Source organism: Streptopelia decaocto, assembly GCF_964273445.1.
Source record: "Streptopelia decaocto genome assembly, chromosome: Z".
Classification (NCBI taxonomy): Eukaryota; Metazoa; Chordata; class Aves; order Columbiformes; family Columbidae; genus Streptopelia; species Streptopelia decaocto.
The window spans coordinates 26,947,870-26,963,843 of record NC_138657.1 but is presented as its reverse complement, the minus strand read 5'-3'; the positions used below and the strand labels follow the sequence as shown (position 1 = coordinate 26,963,843).

The following is a 15,974-nucleotide window of genomic DNA, read 5'->3' as shown; positions in this document are numbered from 1 at the left end:
GTTCCAGTGTTGTGTTACCCTCACTGAGAAGAAGTTTCTTCTCAGATTTAAGTGGAACCTCTTGTGTTCCAATTTGAACTCATTACCCCTTGTCCTGTCATTGGTTGTCACTGAGAAGAGCCTGGCTCCATCCTCGTGACACTCACCCTTTATATATTTATAAACATTAATGAGGCCACCCCTCAGTCTCCTCTTCTCCAAGCTAAAGAGACCCAGCTCCCTCAGCCTTTCCTCATCAGGGAGATGCTCCACTCCCTTCATCATCTTTGTTGCCCTGCGCTGGACTCTCTCCAGCAGTTCCCTGTCCTTCTGGAACTGAGGGGCCCACAACTGGACACAATATTCCAGGTGGGGTCTCACCAGGGTAGAGTAGAGGGGAAGGAGAACCTCTCTCGACCTACTAACCACCCCCCTTCTAATACACCCCAGGATGCCATTGGCCTTCTTGGCCACAAGGGCACAGTGCTGGCTCATGGTCATCCTGCTGTCCACCAGGACCCCCAGGTCCCTTTCCCCTATGTTGTTCTCCAACAGGTCATTCCCCAATTTATACTGGAACCTGGGGTTGTTCCTGCCCAGATGCAATACTCTACACTTGCCCTTTTTATATTTCATTAAATTTTTCCCCACCCAACTCTGCAGCCTGTCCAGGTCTCACTGGATGGCAGCACAGCCTTCTGGCGTGTCAGCCACTCCTCCCAGCTTGGTGTCATCAGCAAACTTCCTGACAGTGCAGTCTATTCCCTCAACCAAATCATTGATGAATGAATATATTGAATAATACTGGTCCCAGTACTGACCTTTGAGGCACTCCACTAGATACAGGCCTCCAACTAGACTTCGGCCCATTGACCATGACTCTCTGGTTTCTTTCCTTCAGCCAGTTCACAGTCCATCTCACTACCCGATCATCCAGACCATACTTCCTCAGTTTGGCAGCAAGGATGCTGTGGGAGACTGTGTCAAATGCCTTACTGAAGTCAAGGTAGAACACATCCACTCCCCTGCTATCATCTATCCACCTCGTTATGTCCTCAGAAAAGGCTATGAGGTTGGTCAAGCATGACTTCCCCTTTGTGAAGCCATGTTGACTGCCCCTAATGACCCTCTTATCCTTGATATGCCTTGAGATGGCACCAGGGGTAAGTTGTTGCATCACTTTCCCAAGGATGGAGGTTAGGCTGACTGGTCTATAGTTACCTGGGAGGATTCTTGCCCTTTTTGAAGACTGGAGTGACATTTGCTTTCCTCCAGTCGTCAGGCACCTCTCCTGTTTCCCAAGACTTGGCAAAGATGATGGAGAGTGGTCCAGCAATGACCTCAACCAGCTCCCTTAGCACCCGCGGGTGCATCCCATCTGGACCCATGGATTTATGGATGTCCAGATTGCCTAATTACTCCCTAAGGCAGTCAACCGAGGCAAACTCCTCCATTGTCCTAACTTCCTCTGGGGCCTCAGTGGTACGGGGCTCCTTAGGACAGCTTCTGGCAGAGTAGACAGAGAAAGAAGGCATTCAGTAAATCTGCCTTCTCTGTATCTTTGGTCACCAGGGCACCCACCTCGTTCATCAGCGGGCCTACATTGCCTCTGGTGTTAGTTTTATCTGCCACATATTTGAAAAAGCTCCTTCCGTTGTCCTTCACCCCTCTCGCCAGGTTTAATTCTAAGGAGACCTTAGCTTTCCTGGCTGCCTCCCTACATCCTCTAACAGCAGCCTTATATTCTTCCCAAGTGGTCAGCCCCTCCTTCCATGATCTATAGACTCTCTTCTTCCACTCTTGTGTCTGACTCTGGAGACATGAGCACTATATTTTTACACAGATTCTGCTCTGGTGGAAGACAACCGGTCCAAAAGTGAACATGATTGACTGAGAAGATCACAGTTTTCTCAGTATGTTTGAAGGTCTGAGTTCAACAATAGACAGGCTGCCCAGAGAGGTTGTGGAGTCTCTTTCTTTGGAGATATTCAAAACCTTCCTGGTCGTGTTCCTGTGCAATCTACTCTAGGTGAACCTGCTTTAGCAGGTTGGTTGGACTAGATGATCTCCAGAGGTCACTTCCAACCCCAGCCATTCTGTGATGTTGTGATTCTGTGATGTAGGTATTGGCTTATGCCTTTTAGATTGTGCTAGATTGGAGGATGTGACATCGTGAACAGCTGAATTGGATTTCTTGCTGATACAAATTGAACAAGGTGGTTTTGAACTGCTCCAACAAGTGCTCAGTTGGTCATTGTATTAATGTTGTCTTTGGATTTTGTGAGCAGACTGGAAACTCAGACACAACCCAATCAATCAGAGAAAGAGGGTCACTCCATACATGGAGATGTCTGGTGTATGGATCACATCCTTTGGATATAGATTCAAGTGGTTCCATATGCCTTCTGTCCCTAGCCTGAACCCAACCTAACTTAATAAATTACTTAAAAATTTCTACTGTTTTAATATCATCCATGTAAAAAAGTGTAGTAGACATTAAAGCAGCACAACTTCCAAGTTTATTAGTGACCAGACATACGCTGTAAAGCATATGAATGTTAAAAGTAGTACAAGAATATGATTATGCATTTTTATTTGCTCATATGCAATACTTATATGGACCTGATATTTTTATCATGGTGAGGGCAGTTCGGGGATCTAAATAGTATAGACATAACCAATTACTGTATGAGTAAAAAGGCAGTGCCTGCTCCTAATGGAGCATATGTTTCTTTTCTCATAACATCCCAAATAAAAAATAGATTCATTTTGTAAAATCAAATTTCATTCTGAGTGTTTCTTCCTTAGTGCACTGTCATTTCACTAACAAGCGCAGTGTTGCAAGACAATTTCTAATCTGTGCTCAACTTCTGCAGCAAATCAACGCTACATCTATCTCTCACACAGATACTTGGACTTAAACATGCCACAATAATAGAATTCCCTCATGGAAAAATAAAATGCCAATAATAAGATAGGACTTTTGGGAAAATTCTTTTGGGGAATGGTGTTTGCAGCAGGCATAAAGGACAGCAGAGGAGTACTTGTTAATTGGTTTCTGATTTTCAGTGTGGAAAAAGAAATAGTGACTAAATTAATACAAAAGTTAAAAAAAAATCTACTCCATCTTTTCTGAGGCAATTGTATCAAAGTGGGTAAAAAGTCAAAGACATTTTAGAATTACAGTATGATAAAAATGTGCTGAAAGGTAAAATTGAAAGTGACTGTGGTCTTCTGATCGTCTCTTCCAGCCATGATTTTCTCTCTCAACTGAAGGTGTGTACTACATGTTAGGATAAGTCACTGATGGGAAGATGGTGTCTATGATTATGTTGTTAGCATGGACTACTTGCTTGTGTTGGATCACTTAAAATGTAGGTCATGATGAAGGAGACACAGAAGTTCACACAGAAGATCTGAAACAAAGTGAAAATGTGATAATGTAGCTATGCTTAATGTTTGTATTTGAGTGCAGTATGTAATAAATGTTATCTATAGCACATTGATAAAAATTTATAAGAAATGTTGAGATTGCAAGGTGACACAATAAAAAAAATGAAATAACAGAATTAAACCTGCTTGTATATTGTTCATATAAACACAGAAAATTCAGTCTCTCTATAATTCATTCAACTTCCGCAGTGTGCGATGCAGGGGATTGTTGGTATTGGTCACCTCCTGACACAGCACAGGACTCATACAATGAATATGACAGGGACACTCTGCCCCTCAGGTAAACGTGATCCCTACTTTTAACTCATTTGTTTTTGATATCTCAAGGGACACCTTGATCCTGTAATAAGATGAAAAATTCCTAAAGGAGATTAATACTGTCAGGTCCTATAAACTGATAGGCATCCCAGTCTCCCCTTTGCATGTAAAAGGAGAGGGAAGGGGAGTTGTGTAACTTGAGCTGAAAATTCAAATATATGCTGTGACCAGCTTTAGACCTTAAAGAGAACCTGGAACAGGAATATAACTTGTTCTTTTGCGGAGCTGGCTTGCTGTATGCTATATTACTGATACTCACTTATTAGGTGAGAGCACTAATCCTGTATAAAAGACATTAATTTGAACAACAAATAAGTTAATGCAACATAAGAGGAAGAGGGGATCCTTGATTTTTACCTTTGTAACTTCTCTGATAGAATATCCTATTGACAGGCTGTTGAAGTACTGCTGATTCAAGATTAAATAATCATTCTGCTGAGAACATTTTCCTTTTTCAGCCATACAAGATCATATTCTGTTTTGTCTTGGCAAGAAGAGCAATGTGATATCTTTACTAAGCCTACAGTCATTTAAAGAACATTTTTCCCCTCCTCGCTTTGTTAATCTTGTATTGCAAAAACTTAGGTTTCTTTAATTCCATAAGAGAAAGCATATTTAATATCTCTCAAAATGTGTAGTGCCAAAGTCATGCTTCCAAAATGTGTGTGAATGTGGACGTTTATGTGTAACCCATGTATGAACCCTTTTGAAATCAAATACTGTTGGATATACTATATACTTATACCCCATGATCCAGTAGAAGTGGTGTCTCAAAACCTGGCTCTAAAGGCAAAAATTTAGAGAAGCAAGAGAGTGTGAACATGTCAAGCTTATAAAACATGGTGGAAAATCAACACCAAACCAATTGATGGAATAAATCTAATTTTAAAAGGAGCTAACAAGATTTTGATTGATGTTTTTAATTCTGTGGTGCTTCTACTGATATTTAAAATGCATGTCTGCATTATTTGATTACTCCAGCTATTCTTTTTCAGAGGAAAATTGCATCTAGAAATCTTTGTTCACTTTTATTTTTTGCTGTGTGAATAAATATATGATAAGTTAGAAGCTATTTCAAGAACAGGCAGAGCAGACTTGCATGTGGTTATGTCATGTAAAATGAATTAAAAGTGAAAAGAGAGTTGATGTTTGCAGCTGAAAGGAATTCTTTCTTGAACAATGTGACATTTGTCTGCCTGCAGAATGCCAAATCAGAGCCTGTTAGTAATGCAGAAATATTGAACAGAATTCTCAGCAGCAAGAGCTGACAGTGCCAATTTTTGATTAGAAATGACTGGAAGGGAGAGCTTCTGTCTTGTGGAAATTCCAGGAAGAGTCTAGGGACAGGACTTCCTTGCCTGGCTGGCATGCCAGATAGTTAACCTGCCTTATTTCCATTTTAAGTTTTTAAGGATCAGCGTGCAGTGTGATTTTTGCGAAATGGCTTGTGGCTCTTAAATATGTCTTTTAAAGTATTAACTTCAGAAGACCAATAACGCTTGTCCAGGAAGGCTATGTTCAACCTCCTGTGGGACGTGCAGTCACCATCAGAGGGTAAGACTGAGTTAAAATATGTGTATCACTTACGCCCCAGGTTAAGTTCTACATGCGTGGCAACTAAGTTGCAAAGACCTTTTCCCAGTCTTTGTTACAGACTTGTCGTAGCCATAGTCTTTTGTCACCAGATCTTATTCAACACAGAATATCAGGTGAAATTCTATGCCTATCCAACCATTTCTAAGGGTGGCAATGAAATTTTTCTGACACTTCCACTTTTGTTTATCTTTTTTGTAAGGCTGTGTCTCCCATATAAAAGCAGATGGTGTGGATTTTATTGGTGTATATTTTATTCTGCCAGTGGGATTGATACTTAATGTAAAAGCTTTTTCTTAGATCCAGTAGTAAAGCACCATTGTACACTATAGATCCAACAGATAATTACTAAAATATCATAGAATGGTTTGGGTTGGAAGGGACCCTAAAGATCATCCAGTTCCACACTCCTACCATAGGCAGGGACACGTTCCACTAGACCAGACTGATCAAAGCCTCATCCAGCCTGGCTTTGAACACTTCCAGGGACGGGGCACCCACAGCTTTGCTGGGCATCCTGTTCGACATGCCTCACCACCCTCATGGTGAAGAATTTCTTGCTTGTATCTAACCTAAATCTACCCTCTTTCAGTTTAAAGCCATTACCCTTTGTCCTATCACTACATGCCCTTGTAAAAAGTCCCTCTCCAGCTTTCTTGTAGATAGTGGAAGGCTGCTTGTAAGGTCTTCCCGGAGCCTTATCTTCTCCTGGTTGAACAGTCCCAACTCTCTTAGCCTGTCTGCATAGGAGAGGTGTTCCAGCACCCTCATAATCTTCATGACTCTCCTCTGGATTCACTCAAACAGGTCCATGTCCTTCTTAAGTTGGGGACCCCAGAGCTGAATGCAGTATTTCAGGTGGGGTGTCATAAGAGGGAGTAGATGGGGAAAATCACCTCCCTCGACCTGCTGGTCACTCTGCTTTTGATGCAGCCCAGGATATGGTTGGCTTTCGTAGCTGCAAGTGCATATTGCTGGGTTATATTGAATTTCTCATCAAACAACACCCCCAAGTCCTTTTCCTCAGGACTGCTCTCAATCCATTCTCCACCCAGCTTGTACTTGCACTTGGGATTGCCCTTACCCATGTGCAAGACCTTGCACTTGGCCCTGTTGAACTTCATGAGGTTTGCATAGGCTTACCTCTCAAGCCTGTCAAGGTCCCTCTGGATGGCATCCCTTCCCTCCAGCATGTTGAGCTGGTGTCATTGACAAACTTGATGAGGATAAAGTCAATCCCACTGTCCATGTTGCCAACAAAGGTGTTAAACAACACTGGTACCAATACCGACACCTGAGGAATGCCATTTGTTGCTGCTGTGCACAGGGACATCAAGCCATTGACCACATCTCTTTCAGAATGACCATTCAGCCAGTCCCTTATCCACTGAGTGGTCCATCCATCATATCTGCATCTCTCAAATTTAGAGACAAGGATATTGTATGGGACAGTGTTAAATGCATTGCACAGGTCCAGGTAGATTATGTCAGTAGCTCTTCACTTACCCACCAGTTCTGTAACCCCATCATAGAAGGCCACTAGATTTGTCCTTATTGAAGCCAGGTTGTCTTGTCACCAATCACCTCCTTATTTTCCATGTGTCTTAGCATAGTTTCCAGGACGATATGCTCCATGATTTTGCTGGGCACAGAGGTGAGACTGACTGGCCTGTAGTTCTCTGGGTCTTCCTTTTTCCCTTTTCAAATATGGGCGTTATGTGTCCCCTTTTCCAGTCAGTGGGAACTTCACCATACTGCCATAACCTCTCAAATATGGTGATAATGATTTAGCAAATTCATCCATCAGTTTCCTCAGACCCATGGATGCATCTCACCAGGTCCCATGGACTTGTGCGCCTTCAGGTTCCTTAGATAGTTTCTAACCTGATCTTCTCCTATAGTGGGTAGTTCTTCAGTCTCCCAGTCCCTGCATTCTAAGACTTGGGTGGTGTGGCTAGAGCACTTGTCATTGAAGACTGAGGCAAAAGTAATTGAGTGCCTCAGCCTTCTCCATATCCTGGATAACCGGGTCTCCCATTTCCTTCCAGAGAGGGCCTACCTTTTTCCCTAATCTTCTTTTTATCACTGATGTACTTATAGAATGTTTTTTTGTTGCACTTGATGTGCCTGGACAGATTTAATTCTGTCAGGGCTTTAGCTTTCCTAACCTGATCTGTGGGTGCTTGGACAATTTCTCTGTATTCCTCCCTGTCCTTGCCTTCACTCTCTGTAGGCTTCCTTTTTGTGTTTGAGTTTGTCCAGGAGTTTCTTGTTCATCCATGCAGGCCTCCTGATGTTTTTGCCTGGCTTCCTCTTTCTTGGGATGCATTGCTCCTGAGCGTGAAGGAGGTGATCCTTGAATTTAATGAGCTTTCTTAGGCCTCTTTTCCTCCAGGCCTTTATCCCATGGTACTCTAACAAACAGATCCCTGAAGAGGCCGAAGTCTGCTCTTCTGAAGTCCAGGGTAGTGAGCTTGCTGTGCACCCTCCTTGCTGCCCTAAGGATCTTGAACTCCATCATTTCGTGGTCACTGCAGCCAAGGCTGCCCTGGAGCTTCACATTCCTCCTTATTGGTGAGAACAAGCTCCAGCATAGCACCTCACCTTGTTGGCTCCTCTGTCACTTGGAGAAGAAAATTATCAACAACACATTCCAGGAACACCCTGGGTTGCTTATACCCTGCTGTGTTGTCCCTCCCACAGATACTGAGGTGTTTGAAGTCCCCCCTGAGGACCAAGGCTTGTGATCATGAGGCTGCTTCTGTCTATAGACGCCTCATCCACTTGGTCTTTCTGGTTGGGTGGCCTGTAGCAGAACCCTACTATAGTGTTATCTGTCCCTGCCCTCCCTTTAATCCTCTTGGTCAGTTCCTCATCCATCCCCAGGCAGAGCTGCATGCACTCCAGCTGGTCATTGACTCAGAGGGCAACACTCCCTCGCCTCCACTCCCAATCCTGCCTAAATTGCCGATGTCCTTCCATCCAATACTCCAGTCATATAGCACACTTGAAATTTTCTCTATTAAATTATGATCCTTAGGGAGGAATCCACTTTGTAACCATCTATTTTACAACTATTACACTAAACTAAATATGTATCACATATTGTACATGGTAGATGTGATAATGCAGGTGCAGAGCAATATAATATTTTTCCTTCTGTCCTCAAAAGTAAGGGAAAACAAAGACTTATGAGGATGAGACCACCTTTTTTTTTTTTTTTCCTCTTTTTTTTCCAGATGAGTATGAAGCTTTCTTGTGAAAAGACTTATGAAATATTAAACTAACTTGAACTTTGCATAAAATATTAAATTAACTTTACCTTGGCCTAAAGCCATTTCTTTGACAATGGAGAAGGATAATCAACTTAAAAGCCTTCAGGCTGGTGGAAGTGTATTGCTGCCTGATACTGTTATATAAGGCAAGAGGAGGAGGTACTCCAAAATGACTGCTCAATAACTTGTACCTCTGGGTTGGAGGTGCAATTGCAAAGCTACTCAGTAGGTACAAAAATCCTCTGTTATGTGAGTAAATGACTTAAAATCTCAGTTGCAATGTTTATTAGTGTATTGTTCTTGGTCCAGTTAGAGGAGCTTTTTCCCCATGCATCTCCAGGAAAGCTAAGGATGTCTGTGCAGCCGTGCTCCCTTGTTAGTACTTCAGCCTCAAGGTTGGAAAAGTTTACATTGTTGTATCTGACATTCTCATTATGTGACTCTGCAAATTCTTCTTTATTAATATGCTTCTGTTGAGCTGTATAGCTCCTTCCTTCAAATAACTGCTATCCTTGACAGCTACTGTCCCATCCCATGCAGCAAAATGCAGTGATTTTGTTTCAGTTGAAGGGCAGAAGGTCCAATGAGATTTGAGGCAAAAAGAAAAGAGCGGCTCAGAAAGCAAGGCTGAGTGTCTATATGGGGGGATGGGGTAGTGTATGAAGGAGAATGTGTATATGGGGCGGGGTGGGTGGGTGTATGAAGGAGAAGGAAGAGAACAAAAATTTTTGCCTTGAGAAAGTGAACATATTGTAGGTGTTTCTGTGATTATGTGATTCTGATTCTGTATTCCTGTTTACACTATAAGAAATCTTCAGTATTTCTTATCTTGCAAGATCATTTCAGCTTTTATGTTAACAGACAAAAAAAAGAAGAGACTGTCATTTTTGACTGGGATATCGTAATTTGATGAATCACTGTAGTAATATGCCCTAGCTAAAGCTTTTGCAAACCTGATTTCCAGTAAATGCCCCATGTTTGAATGAATCAGCTGTTTGGTGCAGGTAAGAATGAATAAAAGTTTTTTTTGACTGCAGTTGTGTAAAGATACAGTTGCCATACTAATACTTTTATGTGATTAAGACATAAAAACTGGGCAGATATCAGAATTTCTTTGCTGTATCAGAGTATCAGAAGAGATCTCTTACTAGATTGCAGAAGTAGCTTAATGTTTATATATCTGTTTTTTCAACATGATAAATGAACGTTGATCTGTGCAGCTCTGATCTAAATTGAGTTATCCTGACTTATCTTGTCTGAGAATGACACATTATTTCTTTAATTCATTTTATCCCAGGCATCCACTGTTTATACATTTTACAATTTAACTTTAATCTAGCTAAACAAAACCCCATCAGCAGTAAGAGAGACCAGTCATCTCTCATGTAGTTTAGTTTATGAAGTCCAATTTCATCATCAACCTCTTAGATATTTTTTTTTTTTTTTTAACTCTTAGACGTATTGAGAATTCATGATTCTTCTCAGGTTTAGCTGTGGTAGCTGCAGGAGTTAGTCATATTTAAGTTCTATTGCAGCTAGTTCTCACAGTTCATCTTGCTTATTGTGGGCTTTTCTGCTGGAGTCTGCTTGGAAAGACCTGTAAGAGGAAGCCTCACATCCATGTGCCTTATTTTCTCCCGGCTGGCTGATTACCAAGGAGTAGACTATGCAGACTAATTGCATCTGAGATGATGGAAGTGGAAGCGGTCTCAGATCCGTAAGATAAACAATAAACTTGGATGGCCCTGGGATGGCATATTTCAGGGTTGCTTTTATGGAGAGTATACTTTTTGGATGTTTATTATTAATAAGGAGTAGTAAGATACTAAAAAGCCCTTCAGGGAGCTACATGTGTGGAGAGGAATTTCTGGTGAAATCATATATCTTGGACCTGCAAGAGGGGAAGGAGAAGTGAATAAAATTATGCTTAGTGAGTAGAAGAGCAGAGATAAGGAAAGCTGAAAAAAAGATTTCACTGATCTTTACAACAGCATGTGAGGACAGTCAGTGAAAGGTCTACCTTGTGCCTTGACCTTCTAGGAAAAAGACAGATAAGAAATCAAGGCACATCAACAGACAGTAGCGCATGCTGGTTTTGTGTTGGTTTCTGATCTGTGAGCAGCCATAGAAGCTGAGAGAAGAGGTGGTACCAACTTAAGAGAGGAAGCCTTCCTCATAAGTCCATCAGAGCTGAAGCTGTCACCTGAGCTTTTATGTTCTCTGAAAACCATTATCTGATGTGAGAAGTTGAGAGGGATAGTAGACTTTTGTTCCAAATATACAAAAAAGGCAGCACATCACAGGGAATGCTTGTTTTGTGCAGTGTTATGTTTATATTATTGTTGATAAGTTTGGATTTAAGCCCTGGAAGATTAAAATAAAGATTGTTTGCGGGTTTTCATTGATCTTAAAATATAATTTTAATCAATACAAAAATAGTTTTTTAACAATTTATTCAATTATTCCTCTTAACATAACTTCAGCTTATCAGTACCCTCCTTCTTCCTAGCTTTGGATTGCTTTAAAAGCTGTAGTAAGCAATGTTGTGGTTATAGACTAAAAGACCTAGTTGTTCCTGAAGGGGTATCTCGTGTTGTTTTGTCCATGGATGGTGGTGTCTTTTTGCCAGTAATGATCATCCAAGGATGTTGTGCTGAAAGTACTGACTTCTGCAACTTTTAAGATGCCACGAATCAAATTGAAGGTTAAAAGTAGTCCTGTGTGTGGAATTGGTAGATGGCACCCACTTGTTCCAAGACGAATGTTTGCAGTTGCGTTCACTGCAGTTTGAGGCAGGATAAAACAGTATTTTATCTGCTCTGACTTGAACACTGTGGTCATCACTAAGCTTTTGATAAAGTACCTGTGTTGTTGGTACAAGGTTTTCTCTGTTAAAATGGAGTGGGGGAGATGCTACCTAGCTGTCTTAAGTAATCTATTAAAATATAAATACATTGTGATTCTGGTATCAGATAAATACCCAGTTCAAATAACAAAGGTGCTTGGAGTAGAAAATGTTGTCCATGTGAATAGATTATGCAAGTGAGATCTTTATGTGTCACTGAATTATTGTAGTGGTTATCACTGGGGGGTGGGAAGGTAAATATTAATAATTCGGTAGTAATGTGCTGAGCTGTGTCAGGGATATCCACCTTTGGTATTTCTCCTCCCACATGATTTTCTGCAGGTTTTAGAACTACAGTATACCTGTGTGACAGGGCTACAGCTAATATATGAGTTTAACAAAGCTACAGCTAACATGTGAATTGTAAAAAGAAATGTGCAGATTTTAGTGATTGAGAGAATGAATTGTAAAGACAACACAAAAAATTCTTAATTTTTCAAAAGAAAACATTCATGCACCTGATGAATAGGACTGATATTCATCACTGAAACTCAGATGACTCTTGAGGATCCTTGCTAGTTCTGTATGGGGTAGTGTTTTGTGGAATATGAGCAACAGGAAGCAAATAGTTTTGTAGGTACAGAATACGTAGATCACGTAGCATCACATAGCATGAAATTTTCTTATACTGTTGTTTGCACTGGATTCCTAGAGGTATGTGACTTTGTGGATTTAATAATCAATTTGTCAGTTGGTTCAGTTTTCTTTTCGAGGTTGAGTCTTTTACTCTGCAGTTACGATGACTGTAAAGAAAAAGGCTTCTATACACTGAATAATAAGAAAACACGAGCTCATGAACTTTATTTTCATTCTTCAGGGTAGCAGATCAAACAGATATGTATGCTTCAGAATAACAGTATGACAAAAACTATACTGAAAAGAGGAAAATTGAGACCGTTTTTTGCTGGTGAAGGCCTACAGCTTGAATGACCATATCTGTGCCAGGCACTGTACTCTTCAGAAAACTATCTGTCTTTCCCAAAGCATGGGGAATGATGAATAGATGTCCTGGTTTTATTACCCAAAGGTATTCCCTATAAGGGAAAGAGAACTAAGTTTCTCCTTTATATCCAGATAGAGGTAAGACAAGACACAAAGGAAAAAAGGTTAATTTAAAAAAAATTGCACATTTGAAATTATTGAGGATAATATACTAATTATATACTTCTGTTGAAAGATCAGAATTTTACTTGGTATCCAGAGTCCTAAATCAAAATAACAAAAAGTACGTCAGCCTGTATATGACAAGGACAAAAATGTTTAATTGCATTTATTTCATTCTGAGACATCTACCTTAGCATCAGTCAGATATGTTTCTCAAATTAAGCAGCATAGCTCATTGAAAGAGAATAAACAAGAATGTTTCCATGCAGCTTGATTAACATTAATGATGTGCAATTATGAAGAAGGTAGACACTTCCCAGCATTATTTTGCTTTCACACAGTTAGTCTGTCTTTGTTTTTCCTTTCATTTGGAAGGTTCGTAATTATGTTTAATTGTATTAAATGAAGGACAGGCTTGGTTCACTTTGCCCTCAGTGCTTCGCAGGGTGTGTTCAGCTTTTGAAGTCAGGGTGAAAGCAACTTACTTTGTCTAGATACTGATTTAGGTTGAGGAAAAAGATTTAAAAAGGGAAATTAAAACTACAACTTGCTGTGTATAGCTTGCTGTGTTTATTTCCACACTCTTTGGGACTGTTTTTCTTACTGGATTTGTCAGGTGTTTTCAAAAGCTTTTTCCAGAGCCACTCATCTATTACTTCGCTAAAAAGGGACTTCTGTCAGGTTAGACGTCATCTGGGTTCTAAAGCAGGGTCTCTTGTGTCGTGGCTTTCTTGGGAGCTATGAACACAGTAAGTGCATTGCTTCAGCTGATGTCGAAAAGTGCTACAACTGAGGACAATACTTATATTTAATTTGTCTTTTGAAGTGTTGGTGACTAGGCTTTGTTTTTTCTTGTCATTGTCACTCATTGCAATTGTCTTCTAATGTGTTACAGAACAGGAGCAAACGCCTGGAGAAAGTCCATGTTGTTCTTGGGAATAAATCCTGTGATTTGGATTCACTTATTTCTACTCTGGCCTATGCCTACTTTCTAGACAAGGTAATGGAAAAATAGACCAAGTGGTCTTAACTCATTTGTTTCAGTTTGTTACAGACATCTTATTGTTAAGTTAATCAAAACATACTGTAGAAACATTATTCTGGACAATGATTTTGTTATAATCAGAGGTGAGATTTTTAAATGGAAACAATTTAAATTTCTTTCCACACAAAAATTATTGAGTGGGTATTAAGTGTCTTATTCAATAGCAGCAAAATATCAGCCCTGTACATAGTTCTTTCTCCTTTCTCCTTCCTAGTTTCCCAGTATTTCTGTAGGAGAAAGAGACAAAAGAAAAGAAAAAAGTGAAGGACATTTTTTAAAAGAGAAGTAAAAGGGGAAAAATTCAAACATAAAATTCAGACTGTTTCTAAGTTCACTCTGTTAAAACATCTTCTTAATAAAAAACAGGTCTTATTTTATGCAACTCTGACAAATGCACACCTACGTTACAGGTCAGTCCTCCTGACATTCTTTGCTTACCCGTGTTGAACATACCAAGAAGAGATTTTAGCTACTTTACAGAGACAAGATTTATATTGGAGGAGCTGAATATCCCAGAGTCATTCCATATCTTCCGAGATGAAATCAATTTGCACCAGCTGAATGCTGAAGGGAAATTGTCTTTAACACTTGTAAACAGCAACATGCTGACAAGGTATTGCATTGTATGTACAACAAGATGGCTTATGTGGGTTTGAGCTGTTTTAAAAATTATATTTTACATTTTTTCTGCATTAGTGTTTGTATTGCTACATTAACACAGACAAAAAAAAGAAAAGTTAAAATATATCTTGTCTCCCCTTATGTCCAATAGTCACCCTTCCATCACATTTAATTGAGCTCCCTTTTAAAGTACTGTACACAGTGAAGTACACAGCTTAGATTAGATATTTTAATGTAGTTTAAATAGTTTGGAAGTTTCCTGTGACCAGTAAATAAGAGATTAAATTTTTTTCCTGCTTCTCAGCTTTCACTAAAGGCATTAAGGCTCTCACATTGATTTGGATGTGGCCAGCACACTTGCACATGTTCTGTTAAGATGATGCTTGATTATTGCAGTCCTTAGAAATGACAGCATTTTTTTCTCAAAAGGGCATTAGTGCCAGAGGCTCAGAGTTGCTCTGTGGAAGACCATAGTCCATGTACCCATCCTTAACAGGAAATATTTACAAGCCCATGGTGAATCTTTTATAGGGAGCCTCTTTTTAATGGTCTGCTTGTCTTGCCCAGAGTGAAGAATGCTGTTTATTTCCAACTTTCTTTAGAACTTCATTTAGGATAAGCAGCATCCTGTTGTGCTATGGCCCCATCCTAATCTGAGGGGCTTGTAGATTAGAATAAAAGTAGGGAAAATCTAAAATGAGAAATATGCATGAATCTCTTATCTATTGATTCTTTAACTGCAGTCAGCACGGTATATCATTCACATTTTCAAAGTAAAAATTATCTATAGTATTTGCTTTTTGTTTACTACTGTACTTCCCTGTGTTTCTTCCTTCTAAAGAATTCTGATTAGCATTTTAGATTATTAAGTATAGTTTGGCTTTGTTATTGCTATTGTAAGCAGAAACATAAAGTGTCTAAATGCAAAAAAAAGATCTCTGTAAGTTGCCAAAATATTCAATGGGGAAAATTCAAAATCTCCCCTATATAAATGGTGATATTTTCAGTACAAGTAGAAATATTATTTTCAAATTATTAATTTTTAAATATTTTTATAATGGAAGTGTAAACATTTAAGTCTTATTATTTACTGTTGTATCAAGCAATAAAACCACTTTGAACACTTCATTTAAAAAAATTAGAGTTTGAAGACTTCATTGTGACATTCTTTGGCTTTATAGCAGACTTCAAGTAGCAATAACAATAGTGTTATACTCTGGAATTATTTTTTTTTTTTTCACTGTTTTGCTGGGATGTCTAAGCAGCTAGAAAGAAAAATATATATAATTTTTAAATTTGCTTAATAGTGAGGATAAAAGTTTGGAATCAGCTGTTGTCAAGGTCATCAATCCAGATGAGAAAGGTGATGGAAGCCTGGAGTTACAAGCATCTTCTTCCTCTTTAGTAGTAAAAGAGATTCTTCAAGAGGCACCGGAGTTAATCACTCAGCAACTGGCTTATCTCCTCAGAGGTGAGAGATTACTCTTTATATTAAATACTGAAAGGTTTAATGGAGTGTTTCTGAATCTGCTCATGCAGAAAGAGTGTGATCCATTCTTTGGTTAACAATCCCTTTAAAGACCACGGGAAGCTTCATAAAAGAAGCAGGGAGTAAAGAGTTTGTTAAAGAGTAACATTATATTGAATATTAAAAATGTGCATTTAAAAATAGGCATGAGAG

The 15,974-nt window shown here is 39.5% G+C and overlaps 1 protein-coding gene across 2 annotated transcripts in view; it reads left to right on the top strand.

Moving 5' to 3' along the window:
* Positions 1–15,974, top strand: part of PRUNE2 (prune homolog 2 with BCH domain) — a gene marked incomplete at its 3' end in the record, with an annotated part of 141,167 nt that overhangs the window by 20,703 nt on the left and 104,490 nt on the right. For both annotated transcript variants that reach the window (XM_082075834.1, XM_082075835.1), the window contains exons 2-4: positions 13,523–13,627; positions 14,083–14,285; positions 15,601–15,764. In XM_082075834.1, coding sequence (XP_081931960.1) covers positions 13,523–13,627; positions 14,083–14,285; positions 15,601–15,764 — 472 coding nt within the window. The remainder of the gene's footprint in view (positions 1–13,522; positions 13,628–14,082; positions 14,286–15,600; positions 15,765–15,974) is intronic.